The sequence below is a fragment of the Trifolium pratense genome, linkage group LG3 (genome assembly GCF_020283565.1).
Source record: "Trifolium pratense cultivar HEN17-A07 linkage group LG3, ARS_RC_1.1, whole genome shotgun sequence".
Lineage (NCBI taxonomy): Eukaryota > Viridiplantae > Streptophyta > Magnoliopsida > Fabales > Fabaceae > Trifolium > Trifolium pratense.
Window position 1 is genome coordinate 27,291,606 of NC_060061.1, and position 16,919 is coordinate 27,308,524.

The 16,919-nt window shown below is 37.4% G+C and overlaps 1 protein-coding gene and 1 long non-coding RNA gene across 2 annotated transcripts; both read right to left on the bottom strand.

Annotated features, from left to right (window-relative positions):
* Positions 1-1,243: 1,243 nt before the first annotated feature.
* LOC123912819 lies at positions 1,244-3,215 on the bottom strand. Its single transcript, XR_006811462.1, has 2 exons — positions 2,790-3,215; positions 1,244-1,737 (listed from the first exon to the last, which is right to left on the bottom strand). It is a non-coding gene; the product is annotated as an uncharacterized LOC123912819 (long non-coding RNA).
* A 1,948-nt stretch (positions 3,216-5,163) lies between these two features.
* Positions 5,164-12,122, bottom strand: LOC123912820 (non-classical arabinogalactan protein 31-like). Its single transcript, XM_045963397.1, has 3 exons — positions 11,740-12,122; positions 5,649-5,770; positions 5,164-5,456 (listed from the first exon to the last, which is right to left on the bottom strand). Exons 1-3 carry the CDS (start codon positions 12,120-12,122, stop codon positions 5,164-5,166), a joined length of 798 nt encoding a protein of 265 aa, XP_045819353.1.
* Between the last annotated feature and the right edge of the window lie 4,797 nt (positions 12,123-16,919).

Here is a 16,919-nt window from a genome sequence, read left to right on the forward strand (position 1 = left end):
CTTTTTTCATGTATTAAATATGACTCTTTAAATCATGCATGTCATGTCATGTAAGAATGAATATTATATATATTTTATTTGAATAATGAATATTATATATATTGAAATATAAAGTGATTGTATTGTAAATTTTAACTCCGGTTATTTTATTTTTATGAAACCTGTTGGAGTTTTATGTTGGCCTCATTTTGCTAAAACAAATGTCCAAGCTAGATGTGGAACTACATGCTTCCAGCATCCAGTACAAGCAAGATGTTGCTTAGAATGCTTCAACATTGGATACCACATCCAGTGGGCCGGGCCTGTTTCGTTGTGATCTCGCGCCTTTTTATATTTATGGAATCCTCGTGATTTTTACTTGTGCGCCACGTAGTGCTGTTTCTTATGGTTCAGAAGGCGGCCATGACCTAGGTTTGTTTCTAATCAAATCATCCATTTAAGGAAACAAAACATTTGTTCGAAGAATATTCCTTGAAGGAACTTTTGATCCTGCTGAGTGTTCGAAGCCCAATACAAGACCTAGCCCATGCTAGCGCAGGTTATTTAAAGGAAGTTGACACCATTTTACAAATCACTGAAACCATATTTGAGTTTTACAAAGCGTGTATTTAGGGTTTTAGTGTTGTGTCCTTGTGTTCCTATTCTTGTGTTATCTTGATGCAAGATTAAGAACTGTGTGTTATTGTGTTGTAATATCTCTGGAGCTTCTAAGCAAGGAGATAGTGTGTGTGAACCATTCCTAAGCTTTGAAGTACGGAATTGGTGAGTATTTCATAAAGTGTGTTGGATATTTGTGTGTTGGCCTCATTTTGCTAAAACAAATATACAAGCAAGATGTTGGACCAAATGTTTCAACATGTTGGGTACAAAAGATGTTGGACCAAATGTTTAAACATGTTTGGGTACGACAATTAAATTGCCCAAATCTCACGCATTTATTACACGTATCTGCTATATATGGAAATCCACTCTACAAAGATGTATATCAAGATTTTATCTGATCAAGACTTTATTAATGAAGATATGTTCTTATCAAGACTTAATGGAATGATTCAACACATTGTTTATTTCCTAAAGAGGATCAGCCATTTTAGGAAAGTTTTTATTAAGGTCTGATTTGCTTAGCTGGACGTGACTCAAAGACCAGCTGTGTTCTGAAGTTTATCTTGAAAGATCAGGAGCGTTCTAGCTCTGTCCATATAAAGAAGACTCAAGACCAATATTTTATTCACCGAAGCCACTGTTCATCAAAGATGTAGTCTTTTAGGGTTTCGTGTCTTTGTAAATTCTATATCAGATACAAGGAAAAGAAAGTTCCATTACACAACGGTAAATACTCATCAGTCATATCTATCAGACTAATCTAACAACACAAGGAAGAAACTAATGTAATAAAATCTTCCATCTTCAATCCTTAGTTTCTTCTTACCCCTGTCTTGTTTAATCTGCTTATCTGAAAAAAATACAAAAGAGTGGGATGAGACATAAAGCCTCAGTGAGTCCCGCCTATCCTAGGGTAGTACTAATATCCTTTGTCTTGACAGTTGATCAATTACATAAACATATAAATATTCATTTCACAATTATTTTCAATATAATTCCATTACACAACGGTAAATACTCATCAGTCATATCTATCAGACTAATCTAACAACACAAGGAAGAAACTAATGTAATAAAATCTTCCATCTTCAATCCTTAGTTTCTTCTTACCCCTGTCTTGTTTAATCTGCTTATCTGAAAAAAATACAAAAGAGTGGGATGAGACATAAAGCCTCAGTGAGTCCCGCCTATCCTATGGTAGTACTAATATCCTTTGTCTTGACAGTTGATCAATTACATAAACATATAAATATTCATTTCACAATTATTTTCAATATAATGCAAATAAAGTGTGACACACAAAGTTACTTATCTGAGTTGATTTACGGAATAATCCGAGGTGAGTAGTCTCGAATCATTCCCTTACATACCCGGCTAAATTCCCTATCATATCAGGGCTAAAGCACGGTCATACCTCATCTTATCGTTGCGTGAAATTCTATGTAGAATTTCAATCAGCTCCAACCCCTACATAAGGAAGTCTTTCTGGTGCCTTATAGACCACAACTTAACATTTTATTCATTATAAACATTTAGCATTGGAAATTCAATGCTCGTGGTCCAAAGTCCACTACATTTCAAGATCAACTGCACAAATTCTTACCTGTCCTGAATTAACTCATATTACATCTAATCCAAAGTATTCTATCTGTTTTCTCTACCCAAGCTTATGCAATTGTTTAAACTAACAACTACATTTTTCATTCCTAATTAGTCTTAGTCCATTAGGGACATTACGGTGTCCCACAAGCGTCCGAAAACACATAACAAGATAAAACAGGGCTGCCGGATGCACCTAAAGCACAACAGGGGCACTTAAAGCACAAGAGGAGAGGGGAGATTCTGTCTCCCACGCACCAGGCGCAGAGGCTGTGCCCCAGGCGCAGAGGGCATAACCAGCTCACAGTACATAACCATAGAATTCAGCCATAACCATTTTAATCATACCAATCAGTTTTAACAACAACACCAGCCCACAGTACAACAACAACAGTTCATGAAGGTTTCTAAATCACGTTTCCACAATAATTTCTTAAATCCCAACATCTAAGACTTGTTGTTACAAGGAATTTTACACATGTAAAAGCTTCAATTAGACAATTTGAAGTAATTGCAAGAACCCTTGTCTATTAAAAACGAAAGCTGAAGAGAAAGTAACTAATGAAAGATGGGATTATTCTTGTTACCTTAGCTCCAGTACACGAATTTGGGTAGGGATTTGCACATGAAAAGCATCATCACAAGAGGAATGGAGAATTTAGATCTTTGGTCAAGGTGGTGAGGGTGAGTTCGAATCTGATAAAAGTGGAAGGGATTAGCTGAATTTTAACTCCTCTTACCTTAGTTCCCAACACTCAAAAGTCTCAATTTGTGAAGTTAATTGCACATGCAACTAGAAATTAAAGAAGTTGGAATTTTGGGGGGTTTTGAGCTAATTTCGTTTAGCTTGGGAAGGTAAGAAAAATAGAAGTTGAACATGTTTATTGATGCCTGTTGAGAAGAGAATTTTGAGAGAAAGAGGCGAGTTGTAGTGTGTTGCTAAGAGGGGTTTCAAGCTACCATGGGAGAAAAGAGAGAAAGAGCTCACGCAAGAAATAAGAAGATGAATGGTTCTGTGCACTTCTTTTCCCTTTTGCTGTAATTTAATATCCACACATAGTTTTTGCCAATTACTCATTTGCCCCCTCACTTGTACTAATTCATAATGGTGTCATTCTTTTCACTAAAATTGCTCCAATGACTCCTTAAACCTAATATTTTAATCTTCTAGTTGGAACCTCTAAATAATACTAGTAATATTAATTAGAGTCGGGATGTTACATTTTAGGTGCAATTATTATTAATTTTTAAATACATCTCTTATTAATACTACTATCAATTTATATATATGTAAAGTTAACAATAAATATCAAGAGCGCTGATATGATATGGCACGAGTCTCTTCTAACTTAATCAAGGTTCTGAGTTTGATATCTCGCTTGGATATGTAGCAACGTTAAAATTCTTAGGGAGAGCTTGTCGTCATTTGGGTCCCACATGGCTCGTGGGATGAGTCTCTGCAATTGCGTGCAGACGATATCCGATTCACACAAAAAAATCAATAGTAAATACAGGGTAATTTAATAATAGTCACACACTTTTAAGACAAATTTATTATTTCAATAGTCTTTTTAAATATCCGTAATTTTTTTTATCTTATTCATCCTCATCTGCATGACGTTCATCAGTGTTTTCACTAATTTATAGTAAGAAAGTACATTCAAATATACATAAAAAATTTATAAATGGAAATGTCCTAATAGAAATCTAGTTTAGAAATGGAAAGGTCCTAATAGGATCCGTTCTTTTTTCCGGAAAGTGGCTCGTGGTAGTCTTATGACTAATGAAGAGAAACACAATATCATTATGACAAATGGCAATAGTTGTCCCCAGCGCCAACAAGGACTTGAATCCATTATGCATGTATTAAGAGACTTCGAAGAAATAATGAAATTTTGGTCCTCAATTATCAAACCTGATAATTGGGAAAAATTCTTTAGCATGGATCTCATGTCTTGGCTTGAATGGTACTTTGATAATGGAGATATTGAAAATACACTTGGAGTTGGGTGACTGTTTTTGGCGTCTCTATCAAATCATTGTGGAAGGATCGTAATGATTGGTTTTTAATTAGTATTCCAACCTTCGACACATTTGGCTTCTTCATATAGCTAACTGAGTGCAAATGGTAGTTAATAGTATTATTAAACATGCGGCTTATATGGAGAGCTTTTGCTCTATCATTCCTATTAGATGGGAGCTCCCTCCTATATATACTCTTAAGTTTAATGTAGATGTAGCGCAAAGTAAAAGGAATGACTTCTCAGCGTGTGGCAAATTGCTTAGAGACTCTCATGGTGGTCTTATTCAAGGTTTTTATTGCAACTTTGGCCGCAATAATGCTCAGGGTGCTGAGATGTGGAGTTTAGTTCATGGTATGCGTATTGCTCGTCATCTTAACCGTGTCATTTTTAAAACAGACTCTACCTTTGTTGCAGATGTTATTCTCAATCGTATTTTACCATCACATCTTATCTCGAACCTCTCCTAGAAGAGGTGTTTAATCTACTAAATTTTTCGGATTTATTATCCAAAAGGGATTTGATGCTCCTTTCTCCCCGAATTTAATTATTTTTGAATATACTTTTTTTGCATGCTCTTCTAGTTTTAGATTGTGAGGTTTCTACTACCCCTCGTTTAATTCGTTAATTTAAGTCTTTTATAAAAATAAATCCGACAATTTTCTTGGTAAATAAAATGACAAATAGATTAGAGTAAACAAATTAAGCAAAAGCGATAAACATCATTTGTTTAATTAATACTAGTATTTAATAATAATTCTTACAAGAACCATAAATCACACACACATAACATCACTCTTTATCATGTAGTGATGATTCAAGCTCAAAAGTAAACACCATATTTTAACACAAGACGAAGCCAACCTCCTAACACTAAAACACAACAATCTAATTTACAAATAAACTCGAAATTAATTTTTTAATATTCTAATCATCTTAATTAACGAGGAAATTTGGGCTCAAATGCAAAAGGCCCAACAGTGTAAATAGTGAAATGAAGACCCTTAGACACATAAGGTTTCCCGGACCTAAGAGCAGCACCAGTAAGCCCACCATTAAGATTTGAAGGCTCCAGCCCATTTGGAGCACTAACCAAAACAACATTACACTTATGAGGTGCATAGGTTTTGATACTCTTTGGGCGTTCAATGAAGAAATAACCATTCTTATCAGTCTTATGTGTTTGAACAAACTTGTACTTTGTGCTGTTACATTGTAGCTTCACAACGGCACCTTCAATATTCAATTTTGAAAACAACATTAATAATGGTCATTGTCTTTTAGCAACAAAAAGATACATAATGACATTACTGGGAAAGTGTACAAAATATACAAAAGTTGAAATATCACTGTATCACAAAAGACCTATGAGAATAACATTACTGAGAAAACCAAAATAGTGAAGTTAAAAGTTGAGAAACAAACCATGAAGTGCTTTAGCTCCCAAGAGAGTATGAATACCAGCATACTTGCAAGATTTGACATAAACAACACCTTGAACAGCTATAAAGCTTCTAGGAACAGGAGAAGGATGCAATGGTGGGTGATGTAACGACCCATTTTTCGTATTCGTATGTTTTATTAAATGTTATTTTATTTATTAATTGGCTTTTATTATTTTAGTGAGCGGCGAATAATTATTTAGCCGAACGTAAGTTATTAGGCGCGAGAACCTTGTTTTGGGCTTAAATGGGCGTGAGAGGCATGGGCCTAAGCCATTTGGGCTTGGTTCATGACAAATGAGAAGTAGTATAAGTAGCAAGTCAAACATATGAATAGTATCATAAATTCATTTCTTTGAGTTTGAGTGAGTAGAAGCAAGATAGAGCAAGAGCTAGGGTTTTGGCTAAGAGAAAGCTTGAGCAAGAGAAGGCTTGGATCATCATCTTTGCTTAAGGTAAGAGATTAGAATTCATGATTCTTGAGTGGTAAGGAGAGGGGAGATTGTCTATGTCTCCGTTCCCGAACTCTCCCACTCAATTTCTTTTAGATTTTGATTAAGCTTTTGTATGTGAGTATGATGTTCTTCATCATCACTTTGTATGTGTTAATCACTAGTTTGATTTCATGAAAAATATGCATGTATTTGGATCATGTTGAAAAAGTTTATGAAAGTTGCTTAAAACTCAAGTAATTGGCATGATTTTGATTGTTAGAGGTATTTGGATGTTTGGAAGGGATGATTAATGTTCCTTGATACCATATATGTTTGGAATGGCTGTTTATATGAATTTATAACATGTTTGATTGAATTTTTGAGTTGATTTGAGGTTAAACCGCCTTAGATAACTCAAGAACAGATATTCTGTTCTGGTGTGGTTCGCTAAGCGACCAGGAGTTCGCTGTAGCGAACAGGTTCGCTGAAGCTCGCCAATGCTCGCCATGAGCAGGTGACTTCCGGGTGAGGTTCGCTTAGGCTCGCTAAGCCTTCGCTCAGCGAATAGTTCGTTGAAGCTCGCCAATGCTCGCCATGAGCAGGTGACTTCCTGGTGTGGTTCGCTATGTCTCGCTAAGGCTTCGCTTAGCGAAGGCCTCTGTGACAGCAATTCTTGTTGATGGTTGTAAGTGTGATCAGGCACTTGTATCATGGTTTAAAAGTATCCTTACATGATTGTTGATACATGTTGATGCTGTTAATGCTTATTGTTAATCGTTATATGATTGATAAACGTGTATGCAATAAGTTGTCGCTTAAGTGAGCAATGTGATGTTTTGGCATTAATTTGTAATGATTAAGTGAATGTGTTAGGATTGTGTTCCCGCATTCATAAAAGAGTAGCTTCGAGCTAGAGAAATATCATATTGATGATATGTGTAAACATACATGCATTCATGCATATATATGTTGAATTGGAAACTAGGGTTCCAATAGATTTAAATGGATTTTTGAGTCCATAAGGAAGCCGAGGATTGGATTAGATGAATCCATAAGATCTAGAGCTGCTATCCAGCAGGATATAAAACTGTTTAACTTATCCATGAGGGATATGAAGGTTTGGTAAGTTCCGAACAATCCGGCAAGATGTAAAACTGTTTAACTTATCCATGAGGGGTAAAAGGCAATTGGTACCACATGCATTAGTCGTGTCTAGGGATGACATGACATAGAATGATTGGCATTAGATACATTAGGGTAAATGCGCATATATTTGATAAATGGTATGTGACATTATCTGGTTGAACTGTGCTAAACTTTATTAATTGATAACTGTTTGGTGCGATGTTTTGACGTGAGTTAGAATATGTATGATGTAGTTCGAAAGTGCAAGACCTTTCTTATGCTCGTATGGTATGCGATTATGTTTTCTAACTCTCTGCTTTGTGTTATTTGCTGGACCTTTGGGGGTTCAGATATTCAGGCTGAGGACTGTGCCGACGTTTAGACTGCTGTTCTAGCGTGGTGTTGACGTACCTTTTGGTGAGGAGACTTAGCATAGATTACTCCTCTTAGTACTAGCTTTTGACTAGAGTTTGTAAATAGTAAATGCTCTGGTAATGTAACATCGAGTCGGGGTTTTCGCTTGGCTTTCATCGTATATCGGTGTTACCTTTTTGATATGCTAGTTCTTGTATAAGTGACATCCTTAGGGATGAATATGGCTTATGTATATATATATGTATATATATATGCATGCTTGGTTTGATTGGAATCCGTTGTTGCTTTTCATGTTAAATTTCATGATGCTCTGTGTGTATGCTTGTGTTTTAATTACCGCGTGGCACTCTGCCTTTACACTTGTTGAAAATTTTTTAAAATTACGTTTTTAAGGGTAGTATGGGTTAGGGTGTTACAATAGTGGTATCAGAGCAGGTCGGTTCGTGTGAACCAATTAGGACTTTTCTTTTCCCCGTATGAGCATGTGTAGGGAACACTGTTAGTACTTTCTAACGTCTAGTTGTGATTCGTTCAGGAATCATGGCTGCTGCGAGAACGAATGCTCAGATTGCGGAGGCTTTGGCCGCACTCACCAACATAGTGGTTAGAGATCATCAACCTGGAAGAGAGGTAGAGATGAGGTTGGAAAGGTTCATGAAGCAGAAACCGCCAACATTTACCGGAGGTTACAACCCGGATGGAGCTCACAAGTGGCTGGAGGAACTTGAGATAATTTTTGAAGCAATGGATTGTTCCGAGGAAGGGAAGACAACCCTTGGGACATATGTGTTGCGTGAGGAAGCGAATGTGTGGTGGAAGAATGCTAAGTTGAGGCTAGGACCCGGTGGTATGGCTATACCATGGGCAATGTTTAAAAGAGAATTTTTGGTCAAGTATTTTCCTGTGGATGTGAAGAACAAGAAAGTGGTGGAATTCATGGAACTGAAACAGGGAAATATGACGGTAGCTGACTATGCCGTCAAGTTTGAGACTTTGTGTGCGTTTAGCCCGCATTACAACACTATGGAAGCGGAGAACGACAAGTGTGTGAAGTTTGAAAGTGGTCTACGTCCAGACATTAAGCATATGATTGGATTTTCACAGATAAGGGATTTTGCGACCCTTGTGAACAAGAGTAGGATCTGTGATGAAGATGGTAGAGCTAAGGTGAACTACTACAAGGCTGCGAATGACCGAAAAGGGAAAGGACAAGAGCGCGGAAAACCTTATGATAACCGCGGTAGGGGTAATACAAGTGGTGGTAAGAAGCCAGTGAATGGAAGTTGTTACAAATGTGGAGAGCGGGGTCATATGTCGTATGATTGCCCGAAGAAATTGGACAAGTGTTTGAATTGTGGGAAGTTAGGCCACAAAACTGAAGTGTGTAGGACAAGAGTGTTTTGTTTCAACTGTGGTGAGGAGGGCCACAAGAGTATAATCTGCAAGAAGCCCAAGAAGGTGATGGGCAAGGTGTTTGCTTTGAGTGGAGAGGATGCTAGCCTTGAGGACAATCTCATTAGAGGTACGTGTTTCATCTATGACACTCCTTTAATTGCGATTATAGATACGGGAGCGACGCATTCTTTTATTTCTTTGGATTGTGCGAAGCGTCTTAGTATTCCTTTAACGGATATGATGGGTAGGATGGAAATAGAAACTCCTGCTAATGGTTCAGTGATTACCCGACAAGTATGTCGTAACTGCCCCGTAACCATTTTTGATAGGCATTTTGGTATGGATTTAGTATGTATTCCACTTAGTGGTATGGATGTGATTTTTGGTATGAATTGGTTAATCTTCAACCGGATTCATATCAACTGTCGTGAGAAGGCCGTTGTTTTTCCGAAGCCGGAGGAGAACTTGCATTTGATGAGCGGGAAGGAAGTATCGGAAGCGTTGAAAGAACATGCCGAGATGTTCATGATGTTTGCATCATTGAAACTCGAAGGAGGAGTTAAGATAGAAGAGTTACCGATCGTTTGTGAATTCCCAGATGTGTTTCCGGATGATATATCTGACGTGCCTCCAAAGCGAGAGGTAGAGTTTTCTATCGACCTAGTACCTGGAACTAGTCCGATATCGATGGCGCCGTATCGAATGTCAGCATCTGAGTTGAATGAATTGAAGAAGCAACTTGAAGAGCTGCTTGAGAAGAGGTTTGTTCGACCGAGTGTTTCGCCATGGGGAGCGCCAGTATTGCTTGTGAAGAAGAAAGATGGAAGCATGAGATTATGTATAGACTATCGTCAGTTGAACAAAGTGACGATCAAGAATAAATATCCACTTCCGAGGATAGATGATTTGATGGATCAACTAGTTGGAGCTTGTGTGTTTAGTAAGATCGATTTGAGATCTGGATACCATCAGATTAGAGTGAAGACGGAAGACATACCTAAGACTGCATTTAGGACGAGGTATGGGCACTACGAGTATTCAGTTATGCCGTTTGGTGTGACCAATGCACCTGGAGTTTTCATGGAGTATATGAACCGAATTTTCCATTCATTTTTGGATAGATTCGTGGTGGTGTTCATCGACGACATTTTGATTTACTCAAAATCCGAGGAAGAGCACGAGGAGCACTTGAGGATTGTTTTGCAAGTCTTGAAGGAGAAGAAGTTGTATGCCAAGTTGTCGAAGTGTGAATTTTGGATGAAAGAGGTGAGTTTCCTAGGGCATATAATTTCAAGTGGAGGAATCGCGGTAGATCCTGCGAAGGTTGACGTTGTGTCACAGTGGGGAACGCCGGAATCTGTTTCAGAGATTAGAAGTTTCCTTGGTTTAGCCGGTTATTATAGAAGATTCATCGAAGGTTTTTCGAAGTTGGCTTTGCCGTTAACCAAGTTGACGAGGAAAGATCAAGCGTTTGTTTGGGATGGTATTTGTGAGAAGAGTTTCCAAGAGCTCAAGAGAAGATTGACTACTGCACCCGTGTTGATTTTACCTGATGCCAAAGAGTCGTTCGTCGTGTATTGCGATGCTTCGAAGTTAGGACTTGGTGGAGTGCTTATGCAAGGGGGTAATGTGGTAGCATATGTTTCAAGACAACTGAAGGTTCACGAGAGGAACTATCCGACGCATGATTTGGAGTTAGCCGCAGTGGTGTTTGCTTTGAAAGTGTGGAGACACTACTTGTATGGATCGAGGTTTGAAGTGTTTAGTGATCACAAGAGTTTGAAGTACTTATTCGACCAGAAGGAGTTGAATATGAGGCAACGGAGATGGCTCGAATTCTTAAAGGACTACGATTTTGAATTGAGTTATCACCCTGGAAAAGCCAATGTAGTGGCCGATGCATTAAGTAGGAAAACTTTGCATATGTCATCATTGATGGTGAAAGAGTTAGAGTTGATTGAAGAATTCCGAGACTTGAGTCTTGTGTGCGAGGTTACTTCTTCAAGTGTGAAGCTTGGAATGTTAAGATTGACGAATCCTTTTCTTGAAGATATTAAAGAACGTCAGAAATCGGATAAGAAATTGATGGAGAAGATGGTACTCATCAATGAAGGCAAGGAGACCAATATCAAGATTGACGAGAGTGGAGTCATGAGATTTCACGGAAGAGTTTGTGTACCGGATGTAACCGAATTGAAGAGAATGATCATGGAAGAAGGTCACAGAAGTGGTTTGAGTATTCATCCTGGAGTAACCAAGATGTATCAGGATTTGAAGAAGTTATTTTGGTGGCCGGGAATGAAGAGGCAAATTTCTGAATTTGTTTATTCATGCTTAACTTGTCAGAAATCGAAGATTGAACATCAGAAGCCGTTTGGTTTGTTACAACCAATGTTTATACCCGAATGGAAATGGGATAGTATTGCAATGGATTTTGTGGGAGGTTTACCGAAGACCAAGAAAAGTAACGAGGTGATTTGGGTAGTGGTAGATCGTCTGACGAAGTGTGCTCACTTCATTGCTATCAGGAAAGGTACTTTGGTGCCTAAGTTGGCCGAGATTTATGTGGAGCAGATTGTGAAGCTACATGGTGCCTAAGTTGGCCGAGATTCATGCTTAAATTTCATGATGCTCTGTGTGTATGCTTGTGTTTTAATTACCGCGTGGCACTCTGCCTTTACACTTGTTGAAAAGTTTTTAAAATTACGTTTTTAAGGGTTGTATGGGTTAGGGTGTTACAGGTGAGCTGGAACAGGGGGGTGCAATGGTGGGTGTGTTGGAACAACGGGACTGTGAACAGGAGGCTTAACAGGAGCAGAAGCAGGTGGGTGATGATGGTGGTGGTGACCAGTTGGTGGTTTAGCAGGAACAGGGGTAGAATGGTGAGGAGGGTGTGAAGGAGTGTGAGAAATAGGGGAAGGGGCAGGGGATGGTGTGTGATTATGGTGGTGATGATGGTGGCGAGGGGCGTTAGACGGTGGATGATGTGGTGACTTAGTTGGAGGGTGAAGTGGAGAATGTGAGTGATGAGGAGGGTAAGTTGGTGGAAGAGTTTCAAGGTGTTCGGCAAATGCAATGAAAGAGGTTTGTTGAAGGAAAAGAAGCAACATTGCAAGGGTTTTGGCCATTTCTCTTTGTAAGAGAAAGTAATCTAGAAAGAGATAGGAGAGGAAAGGAAAGTGAAGTGATGATGGTGTTATGTGAGTGTGAGGCTTGATTTATAGCAGCTAATTCCCAAAATCATTCCCCCTTTTTATAAAATGTTATCTTTGGAAAATAAAATTGTTGTGAATACAAATAGAATAAAATATTCATGTTATTAAGTATAATTATATTTGTATTTATTTGTAATTATTTTTATATATACACTAATAATAACCTATGAATAATGACAATCATAAATAAAATAATTACAAATATAATTATACTTAATCACATGAATATTCTATTCTATCAAATTCTTCCAATGTTTTCAATTATAAGACTTTTTTTCAAAAATAGTTTGTCTCTTTATTATAAATTTTTAGGTGCAATTATTATTAATTTTTAAATACATCTCTTATTAATACTACTATCAATTTATATATGTAAAGTTAACAATAAATATCATGAGCGCTGATATGATATGGCACGAGTCTCTTATAACTTAATCAAGGTTCTGAGTTTGATATCTCGCTTGGATATGTAGCAACGTTAAAATTCTTAGGGAGAGCTTGTCGCCATTTGGGTCCCACATGGCTCGTGGGATTAGTCTCTGCAATTGCGTGCAGACGATATCCGATTCACCAATTTTAGGCGGTAGCCTAATTTTGAAGTAGCAAATTGCTAAGGGATTAAGGAGAAGTGGTATTGGAAAATGTTTGCGTTAAGGAATGCAAATATTGGTTGAGAGATTACTTGGGAACAGAGTAGTCGTATTGGATTCGACTCAATGTGAGAAAAGGAATTTGACGGTTAGAAACGGTAGTTTTTAGCATGTGTCGAGGAAGATTTGAGAATGTGGGTCATCAAGTGATCGTTGGAATTGAACTATCAAGTGATAAGTTGGAATAAGATACGATATGAATAAGTGATGTAACACGGTTAAGTGATTCATGAGGGAATCAAAGGTTTATGGGAATTATGGAGTTGTGGAAGTATTCCACGGGAGTATCTTTCGGAGAGTTCGATTGGTTGTACCTGTTTTAGGGTAGAGTTGTGTGTACCGTAGAATGTGAGTCTATGGATGTTTCGTGCGGAGTGGACGTTTTAGCGGTTTGATAGGAATAGTTTATGTCGATATCATGATTGTTGAATATTTATCGACAAATTGAGGAACTGGCCGTCCTTGATCTCTTGTGGATAAATGGACAAAAATTGTGTTGGATGGGATAAACTAATTTTGTCAAACTTAGTAATGTGTAGAGTTTTGAACGTTTCGTTGGAGGGTCGGATACAGGAGTTATCCGGAGTTGTTTTAGTCGCGTAATTTTCGAGGGCGAAAATCTTTTAAGTGAGGGAGAGTTGTAACGACCCAAATTTATTATTCACTATTTAAGTGTTTAATTATTTGGTGATGTGGTTTTTAAGTAAGATAGTAACTTTATGTTATTTATCGAGAGTTTTAGTTAACGCGCGAGTTAGTGAGAGTTAACGCGAGTTGGGCCAAGCCAATTGGGCTTGAGGCCCAATGGGCCTTATGGACTTGTGAGAGGCGCCATATGGTCAAGGGGAGGAGAGGAAACATTTCATTATTTTCTCTTTTGTTCATGAAGTAAAGAGAAGGAAGAGAAGAGGAGAGCTAGGGCAAGAGCTTGGAGGAGAGATTCGAGGAGCAATCTTCGTGAGTTCGTCGATCTAAGGTAAGAGAGTAGATTTCATATTCGTGGGTGACTCGAGGAAGGGGAGAATGTCGATTTCTCCTCACCCGAACTTCCTCCACCCCATTTTCGTTTTAGCTTAGAACGGATTTTCTTGATGGAAATCGTTCCTAAGGTTCTTAATATGCTTAAGATGCTTTTAACATGATGTATGAACGAATCTAATGGTTAAAAACGAGATTTATAAAGGATTAAACTCAAGAACATTGTGTTCTTGAGTGTTTTGAGTAAAAGTGTTCAATCTTTACTTTTTCGATGTTTATGATGTAGATCGGTGAAATGAACTGTCCTTTTGTGTTTAGATATTCTTGTTATACTTGAATATAAACTTATTTGGGGTTTATAACATGAAAAATGGGATTTTTGGGTGATTTGGTGTAGAAATCGCAAGTTTTGAACTGTCCTGACAGGAGGCATTCGCTACGCCTTCGCTCAGCGAACGTGTTCGCCACCTGTTCGCTACCTGTTCGCTAATTGGATTTTGGCTCTGTGTCTGTTCGCTACCTGTTCGCTACAGCGAACGTGTTCGCTACCTGTTCGCTACGTGTTCGCTACGTGTTCGCTACGTGTTCGCTACCTGTTCGCTACAGCGAACAGCTCTGTGACAGCAACTTTTTGATAGTTGTTTTAAGTGCAATTAGGCACTTGTAACATGGATTTGAGGTATCCTAACATGCAATTAAGTGTTTGTAACCATGATTGATTGCTTGTTGATGAATAATGAACATATTGTATGAGATTAATTGAGTAATCTTAGAGAATAAATATGATTGTGATGATCATGAATATGTGTTAGGAACATGACTTAATCTTAAGCTTTTGTGATGATGTATGCAATTGGATTATGTATGTGTATCTTGTTTTGAAGATGATTATTGATGATGTTTGTTTAAATGTCAAAGAAGTATATTAAGGTGTTAATCAACTTAATAAAGAAGGATATTAGAGTATGTTATTCTAATAAAGAAGTATATCGAATTATGTTATTCGATAAAGACGGATATTAAGGTATTGATTATCTTAATAAAGACGAACGTTGGATAGTGTTCCACGTTATTGTTGATGGGCTATATGCCATAATTGTTGATGAATATATTCATGAGTTTTGAGTGCATGCATCATGAATATTTAGGGATATTGGCTTGTCCAATAAAGAAGGATATCGAACTATATTTGTTTGATAAAGAAGGATATCGGAGGTGAGATACTCTGATAAAGACGATGGTACCACATGCATTAGAGGTGTCTAGAGGACATAACATGAATGTGAAGCATTAGATTGCATTAGGGATTTTGTGTGCATTTTATGATAAATGATGTTTGACACATACTTGGTAAATGTTGATTGTTAATCCGTATGTGAGGAGCAGAGTCCGTCATGACTATAAAATGAACAATGCAGAGTCCGTCATGACTATAAAATGAACAATGCAGAGTCCGTCATGACTATAAAATGAACAACGCAGAGTCCGTCATGACTATAAAATGAACAACGCAGGGTCCGTCATGACCATAATCTGAACAATGTATTTGTTAATGTTTTGGTATTGTCCGAGACGACGTGAAACTATATGTTTGGTGTATTTTGTGAATGATTGATTATGCGATAAATGAAGTATATGCATGATATATGAATATGCATGAATGATGGTGATGTATATGTATAATGTATGATTATGCATGTTTTTATGAAGAAGTGTTTAAGTACCATTTACTTACACTTATATTTTGAGTATGTTGTCTAACTCTCTTTTATGTGTTATGTGCTGGACCGTTGGGGGTCCAGATTTACAGGTTTTGTGGTATTCGATGTCGAGTCGTCGGTGAAGCTCCGCTCTGATTGTGACACGGGAAAGGGTTGTATTTAGACTATAGGGTCTTTATGACTTTCGATATTTATTTGTAAAATTATACATTTTGATAAATGATTATTCTGTATAAACACTGTTTTTACTAATTAATTACATTAGTATTATTTTGATAGAGGAGTGTAATACTCGAACCGATATTCAATAAATTAAATGTGATTTTCCGTTGCGTATTTTGAAAAAGAATTTTACTAAAGGTAGAAATATATAAATAATGGGTTTGGGTGTTACAATTGGTATCAGAGCCCCGTTGTCTTCGGACTGTGTGGGTTATGTGTCGATCAGAGCAGGTCTGTGCAGTCAGACCAAGTGAGTATTGTGTGTCAGTCGCGTTTGTCTAACAATTTTGTGTTGTTTGTTTTGTGAAATCATTCATGTTGTTCGTTTAGGGACTATGAGTGATGTGAATTGGATTAGATTATCCATTCTTCTTGTGAGTAGATGTGTGAGTATTATACTTCTATGTTTATAATAGTTGTATATGCTTAGAGTTTAACCTTTTTGTAGTTTAAACTTGATGGATTGATGCTTATTGCTAATTGTTGATGATCCGGCATGATGTAAAACTGCATGTGATGATCCGGCATGATGTAAAACTGCATGTGACGATCCGGCATGATATAAAACTGCATGTGGTAATGATTTGAAATAATTTTAAAAAACTAATATTATTTCTTGAAGATTTTGGTGAAAATATAGAGTTATTTTCTTTGAGTAAGTGAAAAATTTAATTTTCAAAATGGTGAGAAGATTAGGATATTAATGTGTCCTTGTATGTGTTTGTTATATGTTTGTTTATAACATGTGCTAGATGATTACTAGGCGTTTGAATTGCTAGGCGTTTTATGAGTAAAAACATGAAGATCTCATAATTCTATGTCGTGATTGTTGATGCATGATTCTAATTGTGCTTTCAAGTCTATAATGATGTTATATGCTTGATGTTTTGGATTTTGTGGATTAGTGAGTCGAGAAAACGAGAGTTTAGTGAGCGTAAGTTAAAAACCGTAGCAGAGCACCCAGATTTTTGGATGTGCTCGCTAGGCGAAGAATGAACCTCGCTGAGTCTCGCTAAGTCTTGCTAAGTCCTGTGAATGTTTTTGACTTGTCTCGCCGGGAGCTCGCTAGCTTTTGCTAAGCGAGGGAGCCAGACAAGAAATTTATTTTGTTGACGTCTTGTTCTGAGTTGATTGAATGT